Source organism: Hylobates moloch, unplaced genomic scaffold (genome assembly GCF_009828535.3).
Source record: "Hylobates moloch isolate HMO894 unplaced genomic scaffold, HMol_V3 SCAFFOLD_2, whole genome shotgun sequence".
In the NCBI taxonomy this organism is placed as follows: Eukaryota; Metazoa; Chordata; class Mammalia; order Primates; family Hylobatidae; genus Hylobates; species Hylobates moloch.
This window is the reverse complement of record NW_026652277.1, coordinates 113,306,760-113,318,566: the sequence shown is the minus strand read 5'-3', so window position 1 is coordinate 113,318,566 and position 11,807 is coordinate 113,306,760. Positions and strand designations below refer to the sequence as shown.

The following is an 11,807-nucleotide window of genomic DNA, read 5'->3' as shown; positions in this document are numbered from 1 at the left end:
TTATTAAAAAGGGAGAAAAAACGGATATTAATATAATTATAAACTAGTAATTATGAGATCAGATGCCATTCTTCCATTGAGAATAACTTTTTGCAATGAAGACAGAATCTGCTTTATCTTACTCTGAAATCTGTTACTGCTGGCTGGTTAGGGTAACGTGTTGAGGAATCACAACAAAGCTCAGAGATGAAGTATGCTGTGTGGATTTGCCATGTCTATAATGGGAAAAAGAAAGTGGGGGTATCTGTGTTGAGAATATGCTGACCTTGTTTTTATAGACTTTCCCTTAATCTCACAACTATTTCCTAAAATTTACTTTCTGTCATGGTGGGTTCAAATACACAACATACACAATGACAAAAACTCCTCTGTGGTAGATACTTCTCTAACAAAACTTCAATGAAATATGGTATATTATAAAAGATTATTAGCTGTGACATTTATAAATTATACCTAAAATAATATATTCTAGTTAAATGGATATAAGAAGAAAATCCACAGGTTGTATCTATATAGTGATTACCATGTAAATGCTTGGTTATATCAAAATATCAGTATAGTGATTTATTCTTTTATTTTCTCCTAGAAAATGATTACTACTACTGTATTAATTTCCTAAGGCCTGATCATTCTCTGAGAAACAGCAAATTCCAAAATTTTAAATAAACATTAATAATGCCTCTTTTCAATAACATAATTTGTGTCAAAACCACTGTTTAAAAATAAAATAAATTTTGTCATCTGGTCTATTTTATAAAAAATTTAGTGCTAATTTTTGTTTCTGAATGGATGTCTTCATCCTCTGAAGATTTATAGGCATTATTTTTTAGCATTATTCTATTGCTCTTCTTAATGGAACACCTAAGAAATAACATTTATGTAACAGGATATATATTAATTTTTTACTATAGTTATAAACATTAACTGTAAGAATACAGTGCATTTTATTTAGTTTTTAAGGAGATTTTTCGTACACAAGTGATCAATTTGTCACAATATGACAAGTTATTGATAACAAGTATTTTAACTTATAGGTATGACAAAAGTCTAACATTTACAAAATGGGGATATTACTATATAAAAAATTGAAAGTATTAGTTTTTATGTAAAATATTAGTTTCTTCATTATGATACAGTGCTAAACTTAATGTAAAGACAAACTTCAGGACCTACCCTAGACATAAAATAATTTTCATTTCCATGTCTCTAGAATCTAAAATGGTAAGTAAATTTTCTCTATTACTTTTGGTCAAAGTAACTTAAAATATTAAAAGACAACCTAATGACAGTAATAACATTTTTCTTTCCTAAAAAATATTTGGTCTCTGATTTAAAGATATGAATAATACAATAGTAACAACTTAAAAGATTGACAAGATATACTAAAAATGATATTTGGGCATCATATCTACATAATAATTGTGAAACAACTGTTTTCCTAATAACTGAGAAGCAATCATTAACTTTTTCATAAAAGGACTTTCCATAGCTTCTAAAATACGGAATTCAGCACTGTAAAGCAGAAACACTAAACATGTCAAAACACCTAGCATGGTATAGATAACCACAAATCTGCAAATGACACACTGTGTTGTAGATAGCAGGCCTTCCTAACACAATTTGGTCATCGTAAGGTTTCATTTATGTAATTAAATTAAATAAAAAATAAGAGTATTAATTTAAAGCCATTTCAGGTTCACAGCAAAATTGAGAGGAAGGAACAGTGATTTTGTTATTCTTAAGAATTTCCTCATTATTGGAGTTATCCAGAGTCTAAATACTAAGACAATAAAGTTGATTATTTTAAAGATATGACATGAAGCATGTACATTATGTTTAAGGGTTTTTTTTTCTTCAATAGATATCCCAAATATACACACAATCCTATTTCTTTGGGTCTAGGATGTAAACATAATTTAACTGTGTGCTAAGTGCTTTAGGTAACACAAGCATTTATCTATTGTAAAATGAAAATTCAATTGCCATCAAATCAGAATTTTGATTTCAGTCAGAAATGCAGTAAATTATGCCATAAGGAATATATTTGTATATATTTTGTCTCAGATATTTTCTCATGTGGTATTGTGAAGGGTAACAATTATAATATTATCTGTAAAGAATTTAAAAAATATATTTTTAAATATAACTAATAGTATATACTGATTTTGACAGTTTTCTTTCCATAACTCAAAACAAAAGCTATTTTTAAAAATTAGGTGATTTTGATAACTATTAAACTTTAATCAGTGCATTACGAAACAGGCGGCTGGTGATCTAATGCATAAGTTGCTCTTTCCTTACTGTATTTTTCAGACCACTTGCGAGTCAGTTCTAGGTAAAGACCTGGTTTATGAGGACGGTAATCTAGGTACACTGTATTACTGGTTCTTTTGGGAACAGCTTTTTCAATCTGAGTTCCTTCATGCCACTCATTAAAAGAGGTAATAGAAATTAAGCTGGGGTATGTCTGAAGTGCGGCACTCAGAGCAATTTCATAATACTTCCCATTGATTCGGTTCCGAGTGTTTTGCGTGTTCCATGGACGGATGCTGGTATCTATGTATCCTGGGCCCACACTTGGGATAAATATTAAGTTGTATTTGTCACAAAATAATTTTAGGCTAGCCCAATTCTGATGTGATGAGCCATAAGTAAAGCCATTTGTGGCAAAATATGTGTAAATTCCATCAAAACCACTTTGAAGAATATCATACTTATGTTTTTCTTCTACTAGAAGGGCAATAAACAATCCATCATAAGGAGAATTGCGAATACTCCGAGACCCCGAGGTGGTTAACAGATTGGCCCATTTTTCAGGCTTGGTAATATAGGAATCATAGACATAAAACATAGGAAGAGCATTGCCAGTCTTCGTCTTGTACCTGTAAAACGCCGGATGATTTCCATATCTAGAAAATAAGCATATATAAAAGTGAAATGAATATTCACAACTAATTTGCCACAGATAAAAAGTGTTTATGTACTGAAAATGAAGGAATCAGTGCAGTTTGAGCACACTGCTCCATTTCTTAGGGGGATCAGTTGTGTAAGTGTAATAATTAAAAATGCATTTTTACACATTAGAAAATGAGATACTGGATGCATTACCAAACAAGTAATTAACTATCTCATATTGAGGTTTACAAATGATGACTAATGCCATAAAAAAGCCTATGATTCTCTACATTAATACATAAACTGCTTTTATATCTATCAGTGATAAATGTTCTACCGTTGCTGACAAGTTTCTTTGTAAGACTATTGCATCTGTCACAGACTATTATCAGTAAAATTCTTTCAAAAAATGAAAACTGTATTAATAAATTCTTTTTGATCAGGCTAGATATAAATGAAAATATCAGCTCTGGGTCTACTGCATTAAAAGAAGTAGTTCACTTTTAATAATCTGAACCTTCTTTTTAAAAAGATAAAGCTGTATTCCGAAGGTTTAGAAAATAATGTCAATTTAAAATATCAAAATTACAGAAATCATAAATAGCCTATAAACCTGTAAAACAGTAAAAACAGCAATCTTCCAAAAGGAAAGTGAATTGTAAGGAACTTCAGCAATGTTCCTCGAAATGATGGTGACATTCATTACAGTAACAATTTAATTTTATTAAAAATGGAATAATCATAAATTATGCAAATCTCAAATATAATTTAATGTACTATTCTTAAAACAATAATTATCACTGGATAATATAACAATATTTATAAATATTGAAGAAACTCACTTGTCTATAATATACTTCACATTTTTGTACATGTTTTGATCATCTCGATTGCTATATGGTTCTATGTGAAAAGTAACCTAAAACAAACAATAAAATCAGTTAGGGGATAAATTATCTATAACGTAAAATTAGAAGTATATTTAATATACTTAATAAAGTAACTGATTTAATCACCTTAATTTAAGATGAATATTTATTGAACACAGAAACTACCAGAGAATTTTTACCAATAAAATTTACTGCTAAATAACATGCTAAACATTTTATATTATTATCTTGGTTAATCTTCACAACTCCCTAAGGTATTTCTGTTTTCTTAGTAAGGTAATCAAAGATAGATAGAACCTTAAGAAAGGTTCAGTAAGTTGTTCCAAGTCACCCAGTTTGTTGGAGGTAATATTGATGACCTGAATTCCGAGTTCAAATGCTTAACTGCTGTGCAATGCTTCTTTTTATGTTTACTCCTTATAAAAATATGTTTCTTACATATTTGTATCCCATATAAGATATATAGGAAATACTCTATATTCAGATATATGTTTCTTTTAGGAAAAAGACCAAAAAAATATGGTCCAGAAAAATCTGGATTTTTTTCAGGCATGTGACCATTAAGCTTAAATTTAAATGGAAGTCATTAGCAAATTTATTTACATATAAATTCTTCCATATCATTAAAACAGCATTTTACAAAATAATATACATTAACTTCTATTAAAGAATTTATAATGGAATTGCTTAAAAATAATATCCACTAGTGTTATAAAGGACAATTTTCATGATGCCTAGGTATTTATGGTTTGGATATCCCATACACACACACACACACACACACATACACACACACACCTACATACATATATACACACACATACATACATTATATATATATATGTAAACATAGAGAGCAGTAATTACAAATATTTTTAAAATACTGTGCACAGATTAAAATTTTTTAACTTAAGGTCGGCTATACATAAATCAAGACAAACTAATTATGGCTAGTAAAACTATTCTGTATGCCACTTCTAACTAGTAAAGTAAAAAATACAGAAGATACTTCTCTTAGACAACAATCTATTTCAGATTCATAAAACAAAGAATGAGGATTTTCACTTTTATTCCTAGTTTTACTGACTTACCAACATCAATTAAAAATCTTTATGGCAATCTAATAAATGTATTGATACTGTTTTAATTTCAGGTTTCAGGCTCCATGATGTATTTATGGAACTAGAGACTTCTATTGCAATATGAAACTCCTTTGTTTTCAATTACCCAATTAAAGCAAAATGTATTTTACATTAATCAGTGCTACTTGTTTTCACATAATTAATTTTAAAGTTAAATAATATTTAATAAAAATATAATTTTCTACTTTAAACAAAATGAGATTACAGTAATATTACAAAAATAAGTTTTTGTCATATAAAACTAAGGTCAAATTCATTTTTGCAGCACATTGTTAGTATTGCCAGGGTAGTAACTGCTAGGGCAGTTAGATTTCTCAATAACTTTGGTATTTGCTTTTTAAATTCAGTTGAAAGCAAATTGCCAAGTGTATAGGTATTTTCATACTATTACATAATGTTTCCTTGGGTAATTCTTCCTTCAGATACATCACTGTGTTTTCTAAATTTCCATTTTATACATAAAGGACACCATATTTAAGCAATATCCGACTTGAAATATCCTATATCAAAATGAATTTGCTTTTACAGCTGCAAACAACAAATGGCATGATATTTTTGTAAAGTGCAGATCAATATATTTAAAGTAAATATAGTATTGATAAGTATAAAATATTTAAAATTTTCCTTCATGTATTTCTAATTTCTTAATTATAATAAAATTACTTTGCAATTTTAATTAATGATGTGATCTAGTCTCCATCTCTCTATTCCATTTGGAAAAATCAATTAGATCAATGTTAAAATAAATTTTAAAATAATAGAATTCTGTACATAAAATGAAATGTCTTTCTTATCTTTAAAGAATAAGAATATATACATTCCCTCATTTCATGTTTTTAATTTTGACCTTCCCTGTCTCTTCCCTACCCTGCATTTTAATAACTTTAATAAATAAATTTTAATAAACAAAATGAACTTTTTTGAATGAAAATCTGGTAATTTTCTCCTTCTCCAACTCCATTCCCTACCTTCACCCCTGCACACTCCCCTATCCCCTGCCACAACAAAATTGAGATAGGTCTTCCTACTCCTATGTGGTGCCATAATACCTCATACTTTTCTCTTCCTGAAATTTACTTGTCTTTGTGTCTGACCTCCAGTAGACTACATTTTAGGGACAGAGATAATACTTTATGCTTCTTAATATTGTCAGCATCTGGGACTGTATCTGACACGTAGCAGGTGCTAAATGAATGAATGCATGCATAAATAAATGGACTAATGATTTGCATGCAAAAATGAACAACAGTTAAACTCTTAAGTCTGCCACCTATACTGGATTTAGGTAAGATTCCCAAAGTTTCTGCCATGAATTCACAATATTCATTTAACAAGGAAAAAGAAAAAGGAGAGGCCATGACTAATATAACAGGTTTCAAATGTAGGTAAATATCTTTTAAAAAAGAATCACGGACATACTTATATTCATGTTTCACATGGTTGAAATCTGCATAAGCCTGAAAAGCAGATAAAATGACTCTAGAGCCATATGCAAAGAAATAATGGATGTTGATAAACCTAGTATAAGAAATGTGATTTCTGCATAAAGTAGAAAGAAAATATGCTACTTTAAAATAACATACTAAATTTATTAAAATGAAAGAAGATCACCAGGGCTGAGTTGGTTCTTTCCCCTATAATCCTAAGCAAAAAAAAAAAAAAAAAAAAAAATCACTGAATCTGCCTAATTTTCTTTTACTTAGATGAATGATTTAATTCAGTCAAGTTTTGATTAGATAATGCCATGTAACAACCCCACAATCTCAGTGGCTCTAAAAGACAAACATTTGCTTTTTGAACATAAAATCTATGAACTGGCTTATGATGGTTCTGCTCCAGGCTGGTTCAAATCAGCTCCATGTGTCTGTCATTCTGTGTCCTAGGCAGAAAGGGGCATGCTTTTCTCATAAGAGAATAGGAGCATAATCATGCAAGCACATAGTATACATTATCTTTTCTCACATCTCATCAGCCAAAGCAAGCCATAAGGACAAACCCAACAACAACAGGACAGGAAGTATACTTACTCTTTGCATGCAGGGGAAGGAAAACCAGATTATTTGCTAAACAATGACAGAATCTACCAAACATCTCTATCATGTATTACTCAAAAAATTGTTCCATTGCTGTGTTCTTAATGGTGCAGGATAGAGAGGATATAGAGGAAGGAATCCAGCCCTGATTTTTACACTCTCTGCAAAACCAGCCTACTAAATGACAGCTGTAAGTGCAACAGCCTTTGCTCTAGCAAACATGCAGACAAGTATACTTTAAAAGAACAGAAACTAAATCGCTTTGAAAAATCAAGATTTAAATTTTAGTTTCACTCATTTACACTTCCAAAAAAAAACCTAGTCACATTTGCTAAAGATAATGAAAAATAACTAAAGCACCAATCATTTCCTTTTCTTGCACGTTTGTTTATAATTTAAAAGGCACTTACTTAAAATAACTCTTGGTTGAAGTTAACAAATCAAAATTACAATTACAAAATATTTAATGACTAATATTAGTAAAAACATTATATAATCAAAATGAATGAACTATAACAAAAGCTTAACTGTGAGACGAATTCATTCCCTAAAAATTCTCCATCCATTTAGTATTTCCATGCTTTGAAGATTAGCAAGAAAAAAGAGATGTTACTAATGAACGCATTTTACACTTAAAAGTTTTAGATGTGGTCAGTTATATGCACTGGAGGCTCCAATTTGTCAGCACACAATCTACAACATCATTAATCTTTTCCTATCAGATTGCCTTAGCACATTAAATAATTCTAGTAAGGTACTGTCATTCATTAAACATATTAAAATTCCCTTATATTAGCAAGAAAAGGGAACATTTTCCATTCTTTAAAAAAACAGGATTTACTGCGTTTTATTGAATTAGGAAAAATGTCTGTTCCACAACAACAGAAATCATAGACAAATCCAATAAAACTATCTTATGGTTTGTCATTGTACAAATGAAGGGGATAAGCCACGAAGATCAAGGAACTAATATAAGATTCCAGAGCTACTCAGTTGGAACAAGCTCCAGTCTCATGATTCCAGGTCTATTCTTTGTCTATACATAGTTCCTCACCAGACACGAGGCCAAGAAACTGTTCTAAAAATTTTGGAAAACAGTAGTCTATCATGTTCCAAGTTTTTCTGATCATTAGATATAAAATCCGTAGCACAGAGAGATCAAGTATGCTGGCAACATTAAATAGGCAATTAGTGGTCGAGCTCTTTGCCACACTCTCCTTCTCTACACAGACACTTTAAACAGGAGAAAAAGCCAACCAATCCTCATATATCGTAACATTTTCATTTTCTCTTTAAAAACTTCCTGAAAGTACTAAAATAGCCAGTTTCTTGAGCTCCCATCTTCCAGGATTTTGGCAGGGCCTGGACAGAGGAGCAGCTCTTGGGCTTGTTTTGTGGAAGATAAATCAATCACTTACCCAACCTCAGCCTGGGCACCAGAACCTGGAGGCTTGCCTATTTGCAGATTTCAAATGCCAATAAGAACTCACTGAAAGGCAACAAGGGACATGGCAGGTGACAGCTCTTGCTAGACAGCTAATTTGAGAGATGCTGTCTTAACAGTTTCAGAATAGTAAATTAGAAAGAAGAGGCAGCTTTATGGACAGGAATAAAAAAAAATGCTTGCCTATTTAGCTCTTTCTCACTCCCTAGAGTTCCATTTCTATTCTCCAATAACTACTCAATCTCTAGGCCGCAAAAGGAAAATTAAGACAAAACTAATATTTCATATTTTTATTTGAAATGAAACATTTCAACAGTGGTCCATAACATATCTTACAGGGCTCAATTACCAGTATTGGACAAACCAGATTGCCCTCCATTACAATATAACTGCAAGAAGTTACAGAGCAAATAAAAAGCTTCAGCAAATTTTAAGAGTGGTTGCAATCTCAGAACTCAGAGTGTGGTCTCTAGTTAAAAGACTCTACATCACTTTTTTTTTTTTTGAGATAGACTCTCACTCTGTCGCCTAGGCTAGAGTGCAGTGGCACCAATCTCAGCTCACTGCAATCTGCCTCCCAGGTTCAAGCGATTCTCGTGCCTCAGCCTCCTGAATAGTAGCTGGGACTACAGGTGTAGTATATCCATCAGATACAGTGTTTGAAATAAGATACTAAGAGACACCCTTTATCAAGCTGAAGAACTTTGGTTACTAAGGACTTCATTAACAATGAATTTTTATTTCCTAAAATTTTCAGGATCTGTTAAGATACCCACGTTTTACCTTCTTTAAATAATCAGTGAAGTTTTATTTACTTAGTGCTTACTCTGTGGCAGACAGGAATCTATGTTTTACATGTATTATCTAATATAATCTTTATAACCATTCTGTGTGTAAGGAAGGTTTTGTTGCTATTTCCATTTTAGAGATGAAGAAACTGAGACACGAGTCATTTATAAAGCTACAAGGTGGTTGAGCCAGGATTGAATGCAGACCTGAATTTAGATTCAGATTTCATATGATTGGAACCATTCTTAAATCCTTGCTAATAAACACTTCTTATCAAAATTTCCTCTAGGAATTTTGAATCTATTTTCATTGGTAAGATTAGTCTGTCTCTTTCTTGTTCTATCCTTTCTTAGTTTTAAATAAAAATTGTGCTATTGTAGAATAAATTTGGGAGTTTTCTGTGGTTGCCATTCTTCAAGATGGCCCCCCTGATACCCATCTCCCGGTATTCATAACTTTGCAGTTCCCTCCCATGTTGTGCCATGGTTGTTTTATCAGTAGATAAAACAACAGAATGGGACAGAAGTGATAACACGTCATTGCCAAGATTTATGTCAAAAAACAAAACAAACAAAAACAACCCTGTAGCCCCTATATTAGACTCTCTCAGATCTTTCACTCTAGTGAAGCCAGAGGCCCATATATAGAAGTACAGAGTCTCCAGTTCATCTGCTGCAAAGAACTGAGGTCTGTCATCCACCACATAAGAAAGTTTGTTAGTGGATCCTCCAGCCTCAGATGACTGCAGCACCAGCCAATAGCTTGCCTGTAACCTCCTTGAGAGACCTTGAACCAGACACTCCCAAATAAGCCATTTCCAGATGCTTGACCCTTAGAAATTGTGTGAGGTAACAAATGTTTATTGTTTTAAGCTACCAAGTTTTGGAATAACTTGTTATGCAGCAATAGATAATGAGTATACTTGACACTGTATTTCAATTATCATAAAAATCAACTATTCTGAATACTACTGAGAGGTAAACCTGATATTCTGGGGAAGACATTTGTTCAATTATCTTTTATATGTTTTTTTCTAGGATAGTCAATTCAGATTCTTTGAACCTTTTTCTGCACCAAAACAAATTAATTTTAGTATTTTCCTATAAAACTACCATATAAATTTTAAATGGGTTGATATAAACTCTTAAACTCTCTTCTGAAACTATAGGTATATTTCTTTTTAATTTTTGCTGATATGTTTTCTCAATTTCTTTTCTTTTTTAACCTCACCAATGGCTTGCCTATGGTTTTTTCCCCAAAAGTGGACAATAGTGAAGATTAATTTATCCAGACGACTGATTTTGAAGGACTTGTATACTATTTAATTAATTTCACACTTCATCTATCATAGTTCTTTCTTCTACTATCTTATTATTTAGGTCCCATTGGTATTGATAATGCAATAATCTCAGTGCTATTTATATCACTTAAATTTCAGAGTTATTCTCAATTATGTTATTAAAATTTTAATAATTTTATACTTTCTAAATGGTTTGGACTTAATTATTAACATTCAATGGTACTGAATGTGGTCAGAGAATGCAGACTCTACAGTTATAATTTTTGTGAATTTATTAGAATTAATGTTGCTACCTAATACATGACCAATTTTTAAAAAGTATCTTTGGATATTAAAAACAGTGCTTATTTACTTGCTATTCAGTATAAAATTTTCTTTTGTAGTGCTATTTAAATCCTTTTAACCATCACTCCTATTTGTTTCCATGATTCATTAATTTCTAAAAGAAATAAAATCTTAGACTGTGAGAAGTGTTCCCTCATTTGCAACACACCTTAATTTCTGCATCAAATATACTTGATCTTTCCGCTGTAGTCTATATTTACACAGGTGTGTATGTGTATGTACATTAAATAAGGTTTAAATGAAAATCAGATTTTGAAAAATATTTGAGCAAGTTTATTTTTTAACTACTTTATAAATATGCAAAGTTACATGGTTAATACCTGTTTTTAGATTTTTGACATCTAAGATATTTAGACCTATAAATCTTCACTACTATATTATCTTCACAAAAGAATCTTTCAATCCCTTTCTACTATAAAAAATATATAAAACATTAGAAACATAGTAAAGAATCTCTAAAATATAATTTAGATAAGATTGAAATTCCTATTAATTATAGAAATTTTCTTTATGAAATATAGTATTTAAAAGATTCTAAGTCGTTATCTTTTTAATTAAAATTACTATTTCAAAAATTGTTATTACTATCCTCTTATCCAAAAGAATTAACTTATGTATAGCTTGAAAATAAAATAAAATACCTTCAGGTTATATTTATGAGCTTTATCCAAAATAGTGGGTACCAAGTTATCAGTAGGTTCTCCATTTTCATCATTTACATCAGGTGGGTACCAAGAGAGGGCCAGTACACCTAATAGAAAAGACCAAAAAGAAAGGGAAAAGACAAGAACATGAATGCAGATATTCTTAAAAAGGCATAGTAAGTACCAAAGAGTTAACAATAAAAGAACATATTTATACGAGGTGGTTTTGTTAAGTTCCTTCAGAATACATATGGCTATTTGATCACTGTCAATATTTATGACCTCTTTATCAGGCATTAATATGCTTTTGTAAAAGTGAACAGAC

The 11,807-nt window shown here is 30.9% G+C and overlaps 1 protein-coding gene across 1 annotated transcript in view; it reads right to left on the bottom strand.

The window, feature by feature from the left end:
- Positions 1-440: 440 nt before the first annotated feature.
- The window catches only part of MANEA (mannosidase endo-alpha), a 30,517-nt gene continuing 19,150 nt past the window's right edge, over positions 441-11,807 (bottom strand). The window contains exons 3-5 of the mRNA XM_032155503.2: positions 11,480-11,589; positions 3,738-3,814; positions 441-2,909 (exon numbers count right to left, since the gene is read on the bottom strand). Of these exons, the coding sequence (XP_032011394.1) occupies positions 2,252-2,909; positions 3,738-3,814; positions 11,480-11,589 (845 nt within the window). The 3' untranslated portion in view covers positions 441-2,251. The remainder of the gene's footprint in view (positions 2,910-3,737; positions 3,815-11,479; positions 11,590-11,807) is intronic.